Below are 22,281 nucleotides of genomic sequence, written 5' to 3'. Positions count from 1 at the left end.
AAATGTATTCCCAGTTGTCTTGAACATAACTGAAGTCAGATTTCCCACTTCTGAGTTAATAGTTGTTTTGAGCACGGCAGAAATAATGCTGGATTGACAACATGGCCAATGTTGTTTGTTTATCATTTTAAACTTGGAAAAGAGACCCTTAAACCCAGATACGGGACCACACATCCATTCAACTGAAAAGCAGGCTAGTGATTGCTTTGCAATGCTTGCAGTTAGCTACTGATTCCTTCCAAACCACTCATTGTTGAATTTGCGATTTCCAACTTGATGTGCAATGTTTATGTCCAATGGCCGTTGAGCACCAATACATTTGATCTATAATTTCGCTTCATTGTTTCTCTTAATATGACAAGCATTAAAAAGATTTGCCAGTAGATTGTCGACTTGGTTCATGATGATGACTGCTTGCTTCTACAGGATCGGTGGGTCCCCCGCGGGATGGTTGAGCTAATGTAGGCTAATGTGATTAGCATTAGCCTACGTTGTAAGTAACGAGAACATTTCCCAGGACATAGACATATCTGATACTGACAGAAAGCTTACATTTGTGGTAATCTAACTGCACTGTCCAATTTACAGTAGCTATTACAGTGAAAGAATACCATGCTATTGTTCGAGGAGAGTGCAGTTATGAACTTAAAAATGTATTAATAAACCAATTAGGCACATTTGGGCAGTCTTGATGCAACAGTTTGAACAGAAATGCAATGGTTCATTGGATCAGTCTAAAACTGTGCACATACACTGCTGCCATCTAGTGGCCAAAATCTAAATTGTGCTTGGGCTGGAATAATACATTGTGGCCTTTCTTTTGCATTTCAAAGATGACGGTACAAAAAAATGCATGCTTTTTCTTTGTATTATCTTTTACCAGATCTAATGTGCTAAATTGTCCTACATTAACTTAACATTTCCACAAACTTCAAAGTGTTTCCTTTCAAATCGTACCAAGAATATGCATATCCTTGCTTCAGGTCCACGCAGTTAGATTTGGGTATGTTATTTTAGGCGAAAAGGGGCGGATTCTTAACTTCTTTGGGACTGGGGGGCAGTATTGAGAAGCTTGGATAAAAAGGTGCCCAGAGTAAACTGCCTGCTACTCAGGCCTAAAAGCTAGACTATGCATATAATTCGTATATTTGGATAGAAAACACTCTGAAGTTTCTAAAACTGTTTGAATGATGTCTGTGAGTATAACAGAACTCATATGGCAGGCAAAAACCTGAGAAAAAATACAACCAGGAAGTGGGAAATCTGAGGTTCTTTTTTTTGGTATCTTTTAGCAATGTTTATTGAGTATTTCTGTAAATTGATGTGGCTCTCTGCAAAATCACCGGATGTTTTGGAACTACTGAACATAACGCGCCAATGTAAACAGAGATTTTTGGATATAAATATGAACTTTATCGAACAAAACATACATGTATTGTGTAACATGAAGTCCTATGAGTGTCAACTGATGAAGATCATCAAAGGTTAGTGATTCATTTGATCTCTATTTCTGCTTTTTGTGACTCCTCTCTTTGGCTGGAAAAAATAGCTGTGTTTTTCTGTGACTAGGTGCTGACCTAACATAATCGTTTGATATGCTTTCGTCGTAAAGCCTTTTTGAAATCGGACACTGTGGCTGGATATACAACAATTTTATCTTTAAAATGGTGTAAAATACTTGTTTTTTTGAGGAATTGTAATTATGGGATTTCTGTTGTCACCACCACAGAAAGCACTGAGCAAGGCTGAAACACCTACATTTTGGAGCTGCCTTACTCAAGAAAGCAAAAAAGAGACCATGTCTGTATGGAGTGTTTATTAACTCAAATACTTTTAATATATTTTTTACATTGTTTGCAAACTGATATGCAACATGTATTAATGCCAAAATAACATGCAAAAAAGGCAACCCCCCATATCAGTCATGAGAATATTTTACATTTCATGGAATCTGGAAAGTTTAGTCAGTTTTTATAGCATGGCAGGATGTTCGCAAAGCACAAAGGGCAGCACTCTTGTCATGAGATTCCTGCACTTAACCCTCCCCCACCCCACCCCTCCACCCCCCACCCCCCCACACTATTCTGTCTCACCAGCTCTCTAGGGTCTTAAATGTACTCCAACCCACTCACCACAAATATGTTGACTGGACTGGTAGGGAGTGCAGCTTCAGGGGTTGGCTGAATTCTTTATGCAGCTGCCAATAGAATAGCCTTCCGGCCAAATCAGTCGAGCTTGATGTCAAGTTAAAATATGACAAGTATTGCCTTGGGGCTGAAGTCAACTATAATGATGATGTGTTGTAATTATGACAGTATTTCTTTGTCAGCACCACCGGGAAAGGCAAGGAGTCAGCTAGGCCTTCGTTGAGGAGATACGACTGCCCCTGCACTTTCAAGTAAACCTCAGCTGTGGGGTAATGTTTTTCGTCACCATGTCTTGCAAAAGGGGATTTCTCACCCTGGTCAATGCACTTGGGCATTGGCACAACACACATCTGGGCTATAGCATTGTTCCACATGGGCTTAGTATGACCTTCCTGACCATACTGGTAACAAATGGGAACTCTGCCTGGGGTCTAGAGGCAGAGCCATGACTAAATTGATGGTCCTTTAGGAGTGATAGGCTGGAAGAACGGTGTTTGTTGTCTCCTGGGTTATTTGGTTGCTTGCCACTTGGCATAACCCCAGGGTTGGGCTCGGTGTTGGGCAGACACAAAGGTGTCGGCATGGGCTGCAGCTTCAGCAGTGGTTGCCGGGTCATGTTCTCTGACTCACACTTGCAGGTGCGGCACAAGCTTGCGGAGGAATTGTTCGAGGATTATAGTCTCTCCTACTTGTTAGCGGCCTGCACCCACTTCCTATAAAGGCCCTTCAAACGGACATAGAGCTCCAAGGGCATCTCCTCTGGCTCTATCTCCAAGGAGCGGAAACAATATCTGTAAGTCTCTAGGTTGATACTGTACTTTGCTAGGATTGCCTTCTAAACCTTTGCTAGTCTTAGTCACTAATCTTAGTGACTCAGTAAAATCCATGTGAACATAATCACTCCTAGCCATACCAGTAAGCAATTGGATCTATCTGATTTGCCAGCAGCTTTTGGCCACCAACATATTAACACAATGCTAAAAGTGGCTGGATAATGTTCAATGTCATCATGGCCATTAAACTGCTCCAACTTGGGCTCTTGGACCCGAAATGGACCTGGATTAGGGTCAGAGGGGGAAGGATATGGGTGAAGGTCATCGGGGTCTAGACGGTTGCCGTGGAGGGAGCCTGCAGCTCCTAGGCCAGTGTCCCTGCCATTGGCCTCGGAAGAGCCACCTAGGACATGGTCAGGGACAGGGGTCGTCCTGGTTTCGACCTCATGCTGCAGAAGCCTGAATTGATGCTGCATCGCTTTTCACCTTTGCTCATGTTGTTTGGCCTCCCGATCCAGCCTGATGTCGCATCTCAAGGCCCCTCTTGAACAGGAGGGAAAACCCTTAACCAACAATGCAGTTTTAAGAAGAAAAAAAATGTGTTCAGAAGGTATTTACTCAAATAAACTGAATTAAAAGATAAATAAGAATAATTAAGGAGCAACAAAAAAATAACAGTAGCGAGGCTATATACAGGGGGTACCGGTAAAAAGTCAATGTGCGGAGGCACCGGATAGTCAAGGTAATTGAGGTAATACAGTTGAAGTCGGAAGTTTACTACATACACCTTAGCCAAATACATTTATACTCAGTTTTTCACAATTCCTTACATTTAATCCTAGTAAAAATTCCCTGTCATAGGTCAGTTAGGATCACCAATTTTTTTATTATTATTATTTTTTATTTATTTCACCTTTATTTAACCAGGTAGGCTAGTTGAGAACAAGTTCTCATTTGCAACTGCGACCTGGCCAAGATAAAGCATAGCAGTGTGAGCAGACAGCAAAGAGTTACACATGGAGTAAACAATTAACAAGTCAATAACACAGTAGAAAACAAAGGGGGAGTCTATATACAATGTGTGCAAAAGGCATGAGGAGGTAGGCAAATAATTACAATTTTGCAGATTAACACTGGAGTGATGAATGATCAGATGGTCATGTACAGGTAGAGATATTGGTGTGCAAAAGAGCAGAAAAGTAAATAAATAAAATAAATAAAAACAGTATGGGGATGAGGTAGGTGAAAAAGGGTGGGCTATTTACCAATAGACTATGTACAGCTGCAGCGATCGGTTAGCTGCTCAGATAGCTGATGTTTGAAGTTGGTGAGGGAGATAAAAGTCTCCAACTTCAGCGATTTTTGCAATTCGTTCCAGTCACAGGCAGCAGAGTACTGGAACGAAAGGCGGCCAAATGAGGTGTTGGCTTTAGGGATGATCAGTGAGATACACCTGCTGGAGCGCGTGCTACGGATGGGTGTTGCCATCGTGACCAGTGAGCTGAGATAAGGCGGAGCTTTACCTAGCATGGACTTGTAGATGACCTGGAGCCAGTGGGTCTGGCGACGAATATGTAGCGAGGGCCAGCCGACTAGAGCATACAAGTCGCAGTGGTGGGTGGTATAAGGTGCTTTAGTGCTTTAGAGTGCATTGAACATTTTAAAGAATGTGAAATGTCAGAATAATCATCACATTCCCAGTGGGTCAGAAGTTTTCATGCACTCAATTAGTATTTGGTAGCATTGCCTTTAAATAGTTTAACTTGGGTCAAATGCTTTGGGTAGCCTTCCACAAGCTTCCCACAATAAGTTGGGTGAATTTTGGCCCATTCCTCCTGACAGAGCTGGTGTAACCGAGTCAGGTTTGCAGGCCTCCTTGCTCGCACACGCCTTTTCAGTTCTGCCCATACATTTTCTATAGGATTGATGTCAAGGCTTTGTGATGGCCACTCCAATACCTTGACTTTGTTGTCCTCCATTTTGGCACAACTTTGGAAGTATGCTTGGGGTCATTGTCCATTTGGAAGACCCATTTGCGACCAAGCTTTAACTTCCTGACTGATGTCTTGAGATGTTGCTTCAATATATCCACATAATATTCCTACCTCATGATGCCATCTATTTTGTGAAGTGCACCAGTCCCTCCTGCAAGCAAAACATCCCCACAACATGTTGCTGCCACCCCCGTGCTTCACGGTTGGCATGGTGTTCTTCGGCTTGCAAGCCTCCTCCTTCTTCCTCCAAACATAACGATGGTCATTATGGCCAAACAGTTCTATTTTTGTTTCATCAGACCAGAGGACATTTCTCCAAAAAGTATGATCTTTGTCCCCATGTGCAGTTGTAAACCGCAGTCTGGCTTTTTTATGCCGGATTTGGAGCAGTGGCTTCTTCCTTGCTGAGCGGCCTTTCAGGTTATGTCGATATAGGACTCGTTTTTACTGTGGATATAGATACTTCTGTACCCGTTTCCTCCAGCATCTTTACAAGGTCCTTTGCTGTTGTTCTGGGATTGATTTGCACTTTTTATATGTTCATCTCTAGGAGACAGAACGCGCCTTCTTCCGGTATTGCGGCTGCGTGGTCCCATGGTGTTTATTCTTGCGTACCATTGTTTGTACAGATTAACATGGTACCGTCAGGCATTGGCTGATTTCTTTAGATTTTCCCCAGATGTCAAGCAAAGAGGCACTGAGTTTGAAGTTAGGCCTTGAAATACATCCACAGGTACACCTCCAATTGACTCAAATGATGTCAATTAGCCTATCAGATGTTTCTAAAGCCATGACATAATTTTCTGAAATTTTCCAAGCTGTTTAAAGGCACAGTCAACTTAGTGTATGTAAACTTCTGACCTACTGGAATTGTGATACAGTAAATTATAAGTAAAATAATCTGTCTATAAACAATTGTTGGAAGAATTACTTGTCATGCACAAAGACATGTTCTAACCGACTTGCCAAAACTATAGTTTGTTAAGAAGAAATTTGTGGAGTGGTTGAAAAACGAGTTTTAATGACTCCAACTTAAGTGTATGTAAACTTCCAACTGTATATACATGTTGGTTGAGGTAAAGTGACAACGCATGGCTAATAAATAGAGTAGCAGCAGCGTAAAAATGGGAGTGGGGGTGACAATGCAAATAGTTTGGGTAGCCATTTGATTAACTGTTCAGGAGTATTACGTCTTGGGGGTAGATGTCATGCTGTGATCTGTTTCACCTGTCCCTGTGATTGTCTTCACCCCCTCCAGGTGTCGCTTATTTTCCCCAGTGCCAGTTCGTCTTGTATGTTTTCCAAGTAAACCAGCGTTTTTCCCATTCTCCTGCTTTTTGCTATTCTCCTTTTTCTAGTCCTCCTGGTTTTGACCCTTGCCTGTTTCTGAATGCTGTACCCGCCTGCCTGACCTTTCTGCCTGCCTTGAATACGAGCCTGTCTGCAACTCTGTACCTTCTGGACTCTGATCTGGTTTTGACCTTTTTCCTGTCCACGACCATTCTCTTGCCTACTCCTTTTGGATTAATAAACATTGCAAGACTCCACCCATCTGCCTCCTGTGTCTGCATCTGGGTCTCACCTTGTGTCATGATAGTAGAAGCTGTTAAGCAGCCTTTTGGACCTAGATTTGGCGCTCCGGTACCACTTGCCATGTGGTAGTAGAGAGAACAGTCTATGACTAGGGTGGCTGGAGTCTTTGACAATTTTATGGCCTTCCTCTGACACCGCCTGGTATAGAGGTTCTGGATGGCAGTAAGCTTGTCCCCAGTGATGTATTGGACCGTTCACACTACCCTCTGTAGTGCCTTGCGGTCGGAGGCCGAGCAGTTGCCATACTAGGCAGTGATGCAACCAGTGATGCAGTGATGCAACCACTGCACCATCGCTCTCGATGGTGCAGCTGTAGAACATTTTGAGGATCTGAGGACCCATGCCAAATCTTTTCAGTCTCCTGAGGAGGAATATGTTTTGTCATGCCCTCTTCACGACTGTCTTGGTGTGGTTGGACCATGTTAGTTTGTTGGTGATGTGTACACCAAGGAACTTGAAGCTCTCCTGTCGATGAGAATGGGGCTGTACCTTTTGCAGCTGTAATCGCAGCAAAAGTATTTCTAACATGTATTGACTCAGTAGGGTGAATACTTATCAAATCAATTTATATTAGTGTTTAATTTTTCATTACTTTTTAAGAATGTTAGATTTTTCCCCACTTTGAGTATTTTGTGTAGCTCGACAAGTGAATCCATTTTATTGTAAAACAATAAATTGTGATGAAATCCAAGTGTGGTGAATACTTATGCTACCCACGGCACATTAAGTGCTTTTATTTCAAAACAGTAAAACAGATATGTATGAAAAAAACTTCAAATAAAAGGTGACATTCTGTACTGTTATCTCATATGAAACATTTGATCTCAAATACAAAATGATGGTGTATAGTCAGATTTGAGCTTCACTGTTCAAATAAAGATGCAGTGTAGGTGAGTTTACTGCTGAACAGCGTTTGCCCCTTAAACAGTTAAAGAAAGCGGTTTACACTGAAACAAGTTATTAATCCTTTAGTGCTTTTCTGGCACATCGTTTATAAGTTGAACACAGGCAGAAAGTCTAGTAATCAAATTAGTGAACATGTATTTTCTTTCCCCAGACTTTTGATATAATTAACTACAAGGTACCTTGTCAATTGCATTTTACAAGGATTTTAATTCCACCTCCATGGCGGTTCCCGGAATCATTTGGCACCCTGTACGCTCCTTCGCTTTCACTTTGTATAATGACAAAGTAATTAAAACCTCACTCCCATTCTTGCCAAATATGAGAGTGGCCACAATATTTCACAAACAGCATTGCCTATACATTGTTATTATAACCATAATTTTTGATGGCTTTTGTTTGTGGGTCAATGCATTACATATCCAGGGACCAGACACCTTATTTGTCGTTTCTCTGTTGATTCATGAAAGTGATTCCTCACAAAACCCGCTGAAATGGAGCTACTACAGAGCCAACAGACCTTCCAATTATGTGTCTGCTCACCCCCTGCTTTGCAAGCCAATGCAACAAATGTGTGTGTGTCTGGGGGCTGATTCATTGAGTCTGATCAGAATTGAGAGCTAGGCCCAAGTTCAAGCTGTTTCCTCAGCGTCCGGATACACAGTGGAGTAGTGCTGGCTCGCTGTGTACTAACAGATTGTCTCAGAGTGTCCTCTGCGCGTCCCCAGGCGATGATTCTGTCGACATGTGGAGCCATCTTACTCTCCTGTAAACTGTGTTCCCACAGTACTCCGTTCCTCCGCACCGGTCACCGTTATTTCTTCATTCAGATCAGGTTTTCCAACCTATATAGTGGCCATCTGGTGGGGAGTTGTTGAGCGGCTTTCAAGGTTATTATAGTTTAGCGTTTTTTAAATTCGTTTTTATTTCTATTAGTTTGAAGAGTTTTATTAGAAATTCTATTTAGTTTCAGTTAATTTTCATATCTGTTACAAAAATATAAATGCCAACATTTTAGAAGTGACAGTACATAAAGGGAATCAGAGAATTGAAATGAATTCATTAGGCCCTAATCTATGGATTTCACATGACTGGGAAATCAGATACGCATCTGATGGTCACAGATGCCTTAAAAAAAGGTAGGGGCGTGGATCAGAAAACCAATCAGTATCTGGTGTGACCGTCTCATGCATTTGTCTCATGCAGTGCGACACCTCCGTCGCACAGAGTTGATCAGGCTGTTGATTGTGGCCCGTTGAGTGTTGTCCCACTCCTCTTCAATGGCTGTGCGAAGTTGCTGGATATGGGCGGGAACTGGAACACGCTGTCATACACTTAGATCCAGAGCATCCCAAACATGCTCAATGGGTGACATGTCTGGTGAGTAAGCAGAACTGGAACATTTTCATCTTACAGGAATTGTGTACAGATCCTTGCAACATGGGGACGTGCATTATCATGCTGAAACATGAGGTAATGGCGGCGGATGAATGGCACAACAATGGGCCTCAGGATCTCATCACAGTATCTCTGTGCATTCAAGTTGCCATCGATAAGATGCAATTGTGTTCGTTGTCCGTAGCTCTTGCATGCCCATACCATAACCCCACCGCAACCATGGGGCATTCTGTGGTAGTGATGGCTGTTTAGCAGTCTGATGGCCCATGTTTTTGGGCGACAAGCCACATTTCTTCAGCCTCAGGAGGAGGCGCTGTTGCACCTTCTTTACCACGGATAGTGTGGTGGCACCTTAATTGAGATTGGTGGCACCTTAATTGGGGAGGACGTGCTTGTGGTAATGGCTGGAGCAGAATAAGTGGAATGTGGTGACCTAGTCAAATCATGCTCTTATTCGCAGTTCTGATATCCTCTGGGACTTCACAGTCGTATCAAGCATGTTCAACATTATTTTGCTGTGTCGCAATTCACTTTTCCCAAGTGAAAACACAACAAGCTCCAGAATTAATATCTTCTCATATTGCCAGTAATGAAGAATTTAATCCTTAGTCAAATCAAATGTAAGATCATTCACACCTTTTTAAATCATATCATTAATACAAGATGATTGCCATAACTCTAAAATATCTATTGCTTGCATATTCTCCAACATGCATGTGTTCGTTATGCAGTGCCTTCGGAAAGTATTCAGACCCCTTGACTTTTTTCCCCACATTTTGTTACATTACAGCTTTATTCTAAAATGTATTAAAACATTTTTTCTCCTCATCAATCTACACACAATACCCCATAATGAAAAAACTGCGTAAATATCACATTTAACATAAGTATTCAGACCCTTTACTCAGTACTTACTTACTCAGAACCCTTGGCAGCCATTACAGCCTTGAGTCGCTACAAGTTTGGCACACCTGTATTTGGGGAGATTCTCCATTCTTCTCTGGAGATCCTCTCAAGCTCTGTCAGGTTGGATGGGGAGCGTCATTGCACAGCTATTTTCAGGTCTCTCCAGAGATGTACGATCGAGATCAAGTCCGGGCACTGGCTGGGCCACTCAAGGACATTCAGAAACTTGTCCCCAAGCCACTCCTGCGTTGTCTTGGCTGAGTGCTTAGGGTCGTTGTTCTGTTGGAAGGTGAATAAGGTAGAGGTCGACCGCTTATGATTTTTTTTTTTTCAACGCCGATACCGATACCAATTATTACAGGTAACGAGTGGAGGACAGAGGAGCCTCTTAAAGAAGAAGTTACAGGTCTGTGAGAGCCAGAAATCTTGCTTGTTTGTAGGTGACCAAATACTTATTTTCCACCATAATTTGCAAATAAATTCATAAAAAATCCTACAATGTGATTTTCTGGATTTTTTTTCTCATTTTGTCTGTCATAGTTGAAGTCTACCTATGATGAAAATTACAGGCCTCTCTCATCTTTTTAAGTGGGAGAACTTGCACAATTGGTGGCTGACTAAATACTTTTTCCCCCCACTGTAGATGCGAGAAGGAATTATACAACGAGCAAAGTGATAAAGCTGTTAGTGTGGCTGCTTTGAAAGTGAACTGTTTGCAGGTCATCAGGTGTGTATTCATTCCACCGATTCTGTTGAAAAACATTTCTTAAATGTAAGCAAATGATACGGGGATAAACATACCTGAATTTGTCCAGTAGAAACTGTAGTCTACAACTGTTTGGACTATTGATTACACCCTAGATCAGCTAGATACAGGCAAGAGTGTACAAGGCGGTATTGAATGTATCACTGTCTGTCACCTTGATTACTCCAATTGTTCTCTCGATCTGTGCACCTACGTTGTAAACTTTAATTTGTAGGCTAGGTTGTAGCAACCTCATGATGGGTATAGGGAAAATGTGTGTATCATGTAGTAGGCTAAACCTATCGATGTTACATTGAGCTGGGTGAATGGAATATGAATGACAGTCGCCCCATATATGCTGTAGTAGAAATAAGACCATGCTCATTAAAAAAAAATTGTACTCCCTAATCTTAAACGACACTGACCAACACTGCATTTAGGTTAGTATTGTAGAGTAACTACAAAGTTGTTCATCCATCCTCAGTTCTCTCCCAATACTTCCTTTCCGGGAACTGAGTTAGGAAGGATGCCTGTATCTTTGTAGTGACTGGGTGTATTGATACACCATCCAAAGTGTAATGCATAACTTCACCATGCCCAAAGGGACATTCAATGTCTGCTTAATTTTTTTTTTTTACCCATCTATCAATAGGTGCCCTTCTTTGCGAGGCATTGCAAAACCTCCCTGATTTTTGTGGTTGAATCTGTGTTTGACATTCACTCCTTGACCGAGGGACCTTGTGTAGGGTACAGATATCAGGTAGTCATTCAAAAATCCTGTTAACACTATTAAACACACCCTGAAGAAGGCACAGTGAAGCCGAAACGTTGGTGATTCACCCAATAAATTACTGGGAGTTTATATATGGAGTGTGTGACTCTATTTTTATAGTTTATTTGCCATTAGTACACACCTCCAAACAAAACAAAGATTCTGGGTGTGCGCCAGCTCATGTTTTTTAAACACTATTATTGCACACAGAGTGAGTCCATACAACTTATTATGTCACTTGTTAAGCAAATATTTATAGCTAGCCCATAGATCTAGCCTAGATAGGTATCTAAATAGCTAGTCAACCTGTGTCTGACAGTAGGTATAAAACTATTTTCATACAATACTATCTAATAACCTCTAGTTCGCTAATAACACAACAACATAAGGAAAATATTTAAGAAATGTACATAAATGCTAAATATTAATGTGCTACACTATACAATGGATCACTCGTAAATAGCTAACTTAGCAACCTCTTCTCAGAAAGTAGACTGCACTGGAGAGCACAGGAGGTTGGTGGCACCTTAATTGGGAAGCCGTGGTTGTGGTAACGGCTGGAGCAGAATAAGTGGAATGGTATCAAATACATCAAACACATTGTTTCCATGTGTTTGATGCCATTCCATTGATGCCGTTCCGGCCATTACAATGAGCCGTCCTCTCCTAAGCAGCCTGTCACGTTCTGACCTTTATTTCCTTTGTTTTGTATTTATTTAGTATGGTCAGGGCGTGAGTTGGGTGGGCAGTCTATGTTTGATTTTCTATGATTTGGGGATTTCTATGTTTCGGCCTAGTATGGTTCTCAATCAGAGGCAGGTGTCATTAGTTGTCTCTGATTGAGAATCATACTTAGGTAGCCTGGGTTGCACTGTTTGTTTGTGGGTGATTGTCTATGTTGATTGCTTGTTTCAGCACAGTTCGCATTAGCTTCACGGTTGTTATTTTGTTTACTGTTTTCGTATAGTGTTTCAGTGTTCAGTGTTTTCTTTATTAAAATTCATGATGAACACATATCACGCCGCATTTTGGTCCTCCGATCCTTCTCGCCTCTCCTCTTCAGATGAAGAGGAGGACGACCGTGACAAGCCTCCACTGGTGGAGAGAGAGTGGAGAGCGCACGCACACATCTGATGTCATCACAGAGCGACAGATATGTATTTTAGCTTTTTTTGTTTTTTTACATCTGTAATTGCCATTTCTTGAGACCTACAGCTACAAATGAAAGAAAAGGGTTAGCTAACATAGCTAGTAGCCTAATTTACCGTATTTTATCCTGAAATAATCTGAGGTGGTCCCAACGACATCCTCACATTTTTATAGGTTATGGTTTAATGTAAATAGCCTACATATAGAAAGGAGAAAGTAGCTTGATCAAAGGGGCAATCTGCAGTTGCTACATCCAGGGTTTGGCTTATAAATAATTAATATATACCCATTGATTCTTTACGAATATACCATGTCACTGAATTGTGATATCCGTCATATCTTGTGCATATCTTTGTTGTCAATAATGAATCTGAATGTGAACTGGGCTTTGCTTGTCATGTCAGGAATTTAGTGTCACTTTACAACGACATATGTCACTGTTATGTTCGTTATAGGGAAGGGATGTAATGGTTTAACTGAAGAGAAACAGGTAATGATGCATTTTCCAGCACAGATTCAGTGTTATTACATAGAAATGATCTTCTCTGTTTCCAGGTAACAACCATGGGCTGGTTGGGATATCAGGAAAGGATTGGGGGAAACAACATGGCAACTATTTATGTTAACTAATGGTAATTACTAGCTAATTGCAGAGTAAATAGATCTTATTACCGAGCTAGAATGTAAAGCGGTAGCCACATCTCTCTCATGTAAATGAGAGATTAAGCAAACAATTTATTTGGGAAATATTCCATTTTTGCTATTTTCATTAGCATGCTGAGGATTTCAAATTGTATTGGATTAATTTTTTATCTGTTAAGACATTGAATACATGTGGTTTAGTGTATTTTGCACATTTAGTATGTTTAGTTCATTTAACGTTATGTGTGATTTGGTTTATGTAGATACAACAATTCAAAGTTAATACACAAAGTAACCAAAAACCTGATCTAATTTGCATATTCATAATGAGTTTGCAGCACATCCGCAGCAAACAGTAGAATGTTTGCCACAAGTTTCCCAGAATTGTTAGACAGAAGTTCACAAGTCGCTGTAAATTTACTGCAAAAGTTTGCCTCAAAACTCATTTGCAAATTTGCAGCAAATTAGCCAAAGATTTGCAATAACTGTTTGCCAATTGCCTGTTGTTGTTTTTTTCTCGGTAAGTGTGCTTTTCAAATTGTATTGAAAATGATTGCATACAAAAAAAACGTACACTCACCTAGCAGAAAAACTTTATCTTAAAATTTACATTTCACTTCAGTGAATCAAAATACAGTATGTACAACAGTAAACTGACACCTGGTGGCTTTTCTTTGATTCAAAACGAACTCTCTATCTCACCGTCGATGATGACTTTTCCATTTTCTTCTACTTCCTTTGACCCAGCCTTGATGGTAAGTTCGTTCTCAATTTCCTTGTTAACCAACGGAACCTTGTTGATTTTGGCAAAGCTCTGGCTGATGTCCATAAAGGTCTTGTTTTTGGTCTCGGGCAGAATAAAGTAGAGGTACACAGCACCCAGCACACACACCACCAGGAACACCAGGAAGGCATAGGTCTGTAGGGACTCCTGTGGAGACACACACACACACCAAAATGTTTTAAAAAGGTATACTCAGCGATATGACATCATCGACTTCTCGTTTACAGATGTCAACAACAACACATTTCAAATCTGCCCAGACTTTCCACACCTACAAACATTTCACCTTCATTTCCAGCCCAAACTTCCCCCTCACAAAACGATAGGCTTCCCTGAGCTGTCAGCCTGAAGTGTGTGTACAGAGGCATCTAGCCATCTGTGTGAAACTGTTGGTGTGACAGTGTGACAAGCAATAAAAGCCTCATTCTCCTGAGGCGTGCTCTCCATTCCATTGTGGTCAGTGCAGTTCAATTCCCATCAAGCACAGGCGGACGGACACACACACACACACACACACACACACACACACACACACACACACACACACACACACACACACACACACACACACACACACACACACACACACACACACACACACACACACACTTGCAAGAGTCACCAGAGTAGTTATACTAACTCTGTAGTCCATTTCTACATTTAGATTACCTCCAGGGGGACCAAAGAGAATTGAAACTCAGTGGCGAGTCACACTTCTTAAAAAGTCCCCAAGCAGGGAGCATCAATGTCACCTGTCCCTACTCTCAGAGCAGTAAAACATCAGTAAAAAAGAAACACAGGCAACGGAGCGTGGCTGGACCTAGTGCATGTAATGCTGTATGTTCTATAATTATATAATCTATATAATGTATTTGGTAGTGTGTAGTGTATTTGCAATTACTTCTGAGAATGGGACTACACCGTTAGAAAAAAATGGTGCTATCTAGAACCTAAAAGGGTTATTTGGCTGTCCCCATAGGATTTGTATTTTATTTTTATGTTTAAAATGGCTGCCACACACTGTGTTAGCTCAGAATCCCACTGGGACTACACTTTTAGACCAAAAGAGTTCAACCTGGAACCAAAAAAGGATCTACCTGGAACAAATATGGGTTCTCTTATGGGACAGCCGAATAACCTTTTCGGAACCCTTTTATCTAAGAGCCTGCTGGGAATTACATTTCCCTGACCCGACTCCCTCTCAGTGGGAGCTTTACAAATTCTTAAATGAACTAAATGTATTCAGGCCAAACGGAATATTGGATTACGTTTTAGAAACATTTCAGAATCAAATAAAGAATCAAAGAAATTCAGAAAGATGAGAATGGGAAATAATTGGGATTACTGAAAAACACAGTCCAATGCTGAGAAGTCACAGGGAATAGAGAAAGAATCCAAAATCCACAGGGAACCACAAATATACCCAACATCTTTGAAATCTGACCCTGCACTGTCAATCATTCAGTTTAATGAGGGATTTCAAATCTGGCTAGGCAGATTACCAGAGGGAGACTGCCTGGGAATCTTGATTGACCCCAGACTGGGAGTTTGAATCTACTGTTCATGAGGAAAAGCTATTTTCCAAACAGTCTAATATACCTGTCATAAAACACACAGTACCCATACAATGGTGACCTCAAAGCCCATCTACTTCCTGTTGACATCCGCCTTCCTATGGCCTTATGGGTTATTACTGTGTCACATCGAGACACGGTTTTCCCCTCTTTCAAATATTTCATAAGAAGATAAACAAGGCTCTATTTGGTAGCCTGATCCAGACTGAAAGAAAAAAAACTGTTTCTGTGATGTAACACTAATTTGCAAAAGTTGGAAAAATCCCTTAGTCCGATGAATTTTGCATTACACGGACAGATGAGTAATGCTAATTACAAACGCATTTCCTATAAAAATATTTCAACTTCCTGTTATTGCTAAGATAGATTTTTCACTGGCCTATTGATTGACGTGAGAAAGGAGGTGGTTTATTTTTTAGGGGGTAAGCTTTATTGCCTGCACTGCTGGCTTGGCACATTTAGCCTCCCTGATACATACACAAACATACACTGACCTAGAGAGAAGTTTATCCTCGGCGGCTGCAATCTGTTCGGGCGTGCGACGGGGACACAAGGATAATTAAATGTCCATAATGGAGGGGATATAAAAGTTAATACATCTGATCAGGAGAGGTGTCCCCAGTGAAATAATGGGGCTGGCCTTCGGGAGGTCATGGTCACTGCATTGGTCATGGTCACTGCATTGTGGGGGCAATGGCTTGTCCCAGTTGACAAGGAGAGGGCTACAGTGTGTGTGTGTGTGTGTGTCTGGGGGGTGGTTTATGCAGACGGTGCTCATATTCTTAATGGCCCAAGGGGAGGCCGACCCAAGGACAGCAAATTAGCTGCTTGACTAGGCTTTACTCAACATTGTTATTATGCGTTTTCAGCCTGGCAAACTGTCATTTTGGGAATGCAAGATTATTTAATGCAGTTTCTATCTTTTACATTTTGGATTAGCCTCTAGCACCCCAGCAGTGACGTATGCTACATTGTGATAATCATATAACGAGTCTTAAAATGACATTATACTGTATATGGGTCTTTCTATAAACTAGGGTACCAGTGAGCATTTCTTGTAGAGGATAACTGTTTAGAGCTGCTACAAAGTCTTTAATAATTTGCCTTTTTTTCATGTGAATACATTAAGACAGTGGTCACCAACCTTTTCTGAGTCAAGATCACTTTTTGAGTACAAAGCAAGATCTACCGCTCAGATAGTTTTTTAAACAATAATAATAATAATACGCCTATGCAACATTAACCTATTAAAAACAGTTAATAACAATGAGGTTTAATAACAATGAGGTTTGTGCAGTAGGCTATGAGGCCCAATACATTATCACATATTGGCTATGCTTGAATTGCCTTGTCAATGTTGTTCTTCTCAGACCATTTTGAAATTATATTTCAAAATGTTAGGTATACAATCACACTGGTAATATATCATTTGCTGTATTACTTGTGAGGCACAGCTGAGTGAGCACAACAATTAGCTTTGTTTTATTTTACTGGATGGCTTGCATCTGATGGTCAGTCTGAGGGGAGGGAGGAAAGGAGAGAGCAGCAGGGAGGCTGCCTCTCACCCCGTCCCTCTGCTCTCCCTCCCTCCGCTGAGAAAAGGGGACATAGTCTTCCAGCTGTTGGCGAAACTCAAGTCGCACTGCATTATTTCTGCCTCATGCACCAATTCATGTTGTTACTCCCATGACCAGAGAAAGTGAAAAAAAAGAAGAAAAAAAAAGATATTAAAAAAGAGACGAGCCGCTAATAATAACAATGCAAGGTTATCGAAACTTTGCTATACTCATTAGTTGCAGCTGCAGTGCTGGTTGTAGTGAGTGGAAGTAGGGAGAAAGCTTATTTCATGGCTTATAAAAGTGTTGAACAAAGTGTTGACAGTGCTGAATAACAACTTGACATTTAAAAAAAATAAAAACAGCTGCTCTTTGCTGTATTCATTGAGTCTCTCTCTAGTCGTGGTTTTAAAAGTTTTGAAATCTCAGTCTCAATGCTGTGTGTTCGTGGTTTCTTTTTGCAGCCTATTGCTCGAGGAAACTATGCAGACAGTGATCTGAGCTATCTGACTGGCCAGCATTAGGCCTATAGGTGCACTTGATTTGCTCTCTGGGGTGGCTGGGTAGGCGGAGTTCTACCTTCAGACACATGAAATGGTTCAAAATGGGAACACTTAAAACATTTTTTTTTTTTTACAGAAATGCTTGGTGATCGACAACGAATGCCTTGGAGATCAACCAGTTGAACAACCGGTTGGTAACTACTACATTAAGGTATAAAGATGTATGGAGATCTCGGAAGTATACTGTTACCTTGTAACATTTCATATTTCACTTTGTTACGGAGTGAAAACTGTTTTTATGTGCACACATATCCAAAATAATGTATGTAATTACAAAATCGAATGTTTCTGACACAAAGAGCAACTTTAACATGATTAATAAAACAAAAACCGATACTGTCCTTACGAGAACCGATAGTTGTTTGATGTGCGTTTGATGTCTAGGTGATTCAGGAAATAATTTTCTGAATGACATTCAAGTGATAAAGAGCTGATGTGATACTGCCAGATTACTGTCCATGTACAGTTGAGGTCGTAAATTTACTTTCAACCACTCCACACATTTCTTGTTAACAAACTATAGTATTGGCAAGTCGGTTAGGACATCTACTTTGTGCATGACACAAGTCATTTTTCCAACAATTGTTTACACACAGATTATTTAATTTATAATTCACTGTATCGCAATTCCATGTGACTCCTATCTTTGGCTGGAAAAATGGCTGTGTTTTATCGACTTGGCGGTGATCTAACATATGTTGTGCTTTAGCTGTAAAGCACTTTTGATATCAGACACGATGGGTACTACTACTCTCACTACTCTCCTTGAGTTTATCCAGGAGGATTGTATTTGAGATGGGCATATCTAGAATTGACAATGCACCAATGTGTCAGAGGAAACACAGTTCACCTGGCAACCTTGGTTAGCGTGCACTGTGCCCGGCCCACCACAGGAGTTGCTGGTGTGCGATGAGACAGGGATATCCCTACCAGCCAGGCCCTCCCGAACGACGCTAGGCCAATTGTGCGTCACCCCACGGACCTCGCGGTCGGTTACAACAGAGCCTGGGCGCGAACCCAGAGTCTCTGGAGCTGCAATACAGTGCCCTTAACCACTGCGCCACCCGGGAGTATGTGGAATTGACAATTGATATATGCCATTGGATGAGGTAATGTTTTTGTACTATGTTGTACCAAGAACGAGATGTAGAACCTCGTCTAAGAGAGCTAACTGAAGAATAATTTATAGCTAATGCTGTCTGGCTATGGGATACTCCTCTTTCAAGTAAAAGTCTTCCTTTGTGCAGACCTGTGGTTCGTCATTGTGAGTTGAGAGGGGTGGACCTTTGCTATAAAAGAACTCAGTTGCCATTATGTTGACTCTCTCAGAGAATTCATTTATAGACACTGAATTGATCTGAGAGTCAAAGGGCTATGGTGAAGCTCATATTATTAAAAGATAATAATGGACAGCACCATGGTGAACAAAGGGCACATATATACAAATACAATCAGTGGGAATAGGGGCCAGGTGTGCACAATGAAAGTTCCAGAGGGATCCGTGACAGCCATCTGTTTTTCCAGACTGAAAAGATTTGAGTTCCTCTTCTGTAAGTTGGCCTTCACACAGGTCTTTCTGTAAATTTGTTAATTTTATATTATTATTATTAGGAAATAAATCCTTTCAGTTTACATCAATCAGTGGAAATGGAGGAGACAAAAAGAAAACATATGCTTAAAATATTGTGCTTCCTCTTTTAAAATATAATTTGGTGAATCATGGATGACTCCATTTGTAACGAGTTTCTGTAAATTATTTTTCTACGTTGAAGATTCAAGAAAAATGTTGTACATTTTCCACAATTTCGCTTTATTTTTGTAATACATTACACTTAATCGTTCTTGAATAAGTACTTCCATTTATTTGTATTTTTCCTCTAACCTATTTTGTGCCTCTGGTACAGGTTCCATTACTATCTACCTGCTGTTACTTCCTCTATTTCCTTTATTAGTCTAATCTCTTTTGACCTAAACTGCTTTTGTTTTAATGATGAGTATTGTATTGAATGGCCTCTAAAAGTACACTTAAAAGTGTCCCATACAATAAGGGGATCTGCTGTACCTAGGTTGTGCCTAAAAAGTCCATTATGAATTATTTTGTCTTAGTTAAGAACAAATTGTCATCCAATAGGCTTTGATAAAATTTCCAATATCCGCATCCACATGAAAATATGTATGGAGGCCAATTAGATGGTGGTCCAATCGCATTCGGCCTCCTATTAATACTTTTTCAAACTTTTGATGCCAGCAAGAATGAGACAAGGAAGTAATCAAGACGGCTAGATTCATTAAGCCTCCTCCATGTACATCTCAGCCTCCATATTTCCACTAGTTCTAATGTATCCATGATCTTCGTGATCTCCTTTAGTGCTTGAGGGTGAAAGTTTGTAGAGTGATTTCCTTTACAATCCATTGAGGTACTTAAAGCAAAATCTACAATCGAGAATCTGTGGAAAGAACTGAAAAATGCTCTCCATCCAACCTCACTGAGCTCGAGCTGTTTTGCAAGGAGGAATGGGAAAAAATTTCAGTCTCTCGATGTTCAAAACTGATAGAGACATACCCCAAGCGACTTACAGCTGTAATCGAAGCAAAAGGTGGCGCTACAAAGTATTAACTTAAGGGGGCTGAATAATTTTGCACGCCCAATTTTTCAGTTTTTGATTTGTTAAAAAAGTTTGAAATATCCAATAAATGTCATTCCACTTCATGATTGTGTCCCACTTGTTGTTGATTCTTCACAAAAAAATACAGTTTTATATCTTTATGTTTGAAGCCTGAAATGTGGCAAAAGGTCGCAAAGTTCAAGGGGGCCGACTACTTTCGCAAGGCACTGTACCTTCTCCAGATCCTTCAGGTTTCGGGGCTGTGGCTGGGCAATACGGACTTTCAGCTCCCTCCAAAGATTTTCTATTGAGTTCAGGTCTGGAGACTGGCTAGGCCACTCCAGGACCTTGAGATGAAGACCTTGAGCCACTCCTTAGTTGTCCTGGCTGTGTGTTTCGGGTCGTTGTCATGCTGGAAGACCCAGCCATGACCCATCTTCAATGCTCTTACTGAGGGAAGGAGGTTGTTGGCCAAGATCTCGCGATACATGGCCCCATCCATCCTCCCCTCTATACGGTGCAGTCGTCCTGTCCCCTTTGCAGAAAAGCATCCCCAAAGAATGATGTTTCCACCTCCATGCTTCACAGTTGGGATGGTGTTCTTGGGGTTGTACTCATCCTTCTTCTTCCTTCAAACACGGCGAGTGGAGTTTAGACCAAAAAGCTATATTTTTGTCTCATCAGACCACATGACCTTCTCCCATTCCTTCTCTGGATCATCCAGATGGTCATTGGCAAACTTCAGACGGGCCTGGACATGCGCTGGCTTGAGCAGGGGGACCTTGCGTGCGCTGCAGGATTTTAACCCATGACAGCGTAGTGTGTTACTAATGCTTTTCTTTGAGACTGTGGTCCCAGCTCTCTTCAGGTCATTGACCAGGTCCTGCCGTGTAGTTCTGGGCTGATCCCTCACCTTCCTCGTGGTCATTGATGCCCCACGAGGTGAGATCTTGCATGGAGCCCCAGACCGAGGGTGATTGACCGTCATCTTGAACTTCTTCCATTTTTTTATAATTGCGCCAACAGTTGTTGCCTTCTCACCAAGCTGCTTGCCTATTGTCCTGTAGCCCATCCCAGCCTTGTGCAGGTCTACAATTTTATCCCTGATATCCTTACACAGCTCTCTGTTCTTGGCCATTGTGGAGAGGTTGGAGTCTGTTTGATTGAGTGTGTGGACAGGTGTCTTTTATACAGGTAACGAGTTCAAACATGTGCAGTTAATACAGGTAAGGAGTGGAGAACAGGAGGGCTTCTTAAAGGGACAGTTCACCTCAAAGTTAAAGAGACTTAACAAAGCATGTTTTCTGGGATGTGAATGTTTTTTAAAACCTTTATTCTGCAGGGTCGAAATTGGCTGGTAAAAAGTCTAAGAGACTGGTACATTTTTTTCATCTACCTGCCACAGTGGCAAGTGGACCAAAAAGTCAGTTCCAGGCCCTAGTACAGGCTTAACAGTGTTGTGGGAAAAACACACAATGCCAATGCTTATTTGGGTGCTTGTGTCTCCAAGTTTGCTAGCAAGATGGACATAATGAACCTAAAACTATTTTCCTTAAGGATAGACAAATGTACTTCATAGTGAAGGTAGGCCTAAATGCATTTTTGCTCTACAATAAGTGGCTCACTCTTGGATTAATATTAAAATAACTGATGTATTACAAGCTTGTAAAATATATTACTTTGTAACATGCTCCATCACTATCAGCCGCATGGACCACGACATACAGTGCCTTCAGAAAGTATTCAGACCCCTAGACTTTTTCGGCCTTATTATAAAATGGTTTAAATAAGTTTTCCTCATCAATCTACACACAATAACCCAGAATGACATTTTTGCAAATGTATTAAAAATTTAAAAAAACAGGAATACCTTATATACATAAGTATTCAGACCCTTTTCTATGAGACTCGAAATTAAGCTCAGGTTCATCCTGTTTCCATTGGTCATTCTTGAAATGTTTCTACAACTTGAGTCCATCTGTGGTAAATTCAATTGATTGGACATGATTTGGAAAGGCACACACCTGTCTATATAACGTCCCACAGTTGACAGTGCATGTCCGAGCAAAAACCAAGCCATGAGGTCGAAGAAATTGTTCGTAAAGCTCCGAGACATGATTGTGTCGAGGCACAGATCTGGGGAAGGGTACCAACACATTTCTGCAGCATTGAAGGT

General features: G+C 41.1%; 1 protein-coding gene across 3 annotated transcripts in view; it reads right to left on the bottom strand.

The window, feature by feature from the left end:
* Positions 1 to 11,337: 11,337 nt before the first annotated feature.
* slc2a9l2 (solute carrier family 2 member 9, like 2) overlaps positions 11,338 to 22,281 on the bottom strand; it is a 203,831-nt gene continuing 192,887 nt past the window's right edge. For 2 of the 3 annotated variants that reach the window (XM_020484616.2, XM_020484600.2), the window contains one exon: positions 13,604 to 13,953. In XM_020484616.2, the coding sequence (XP_020340205.1) occupies positions 13,702 to 13,953 (252 nt within the window). In that variant the 3' untranslated portion in view covers positions 13,604 to 13,701. Of the gene's footprint in view, positions 13,954 to 22,281 lie in introns of all 3 variants that reach the window. The other variant, XM_020484607.2, reaches the window with a different exon arrangement.

The sequence above is a fragment of the Oncorhynchus kisutch genome, linkage group LG1, assembly GCF_002021735.2.
Source record: "Oncorhynchus kisutch isolate 150728-3 linkage group LG1, Okis_V2, whole genome shotgun sequence".
NCBI classification, from domain to species: Eukaryota; Metazoa; Chordata; class Actinopteri; order Salmoniformes; family Salmonidae; genus Oncorhynchus; species Oncorhynchus kisutch.
Note: the sequence above shows the minus strand (reverse complement) of the source record. Positions and strands in the feature narration are given on the sequence as shown.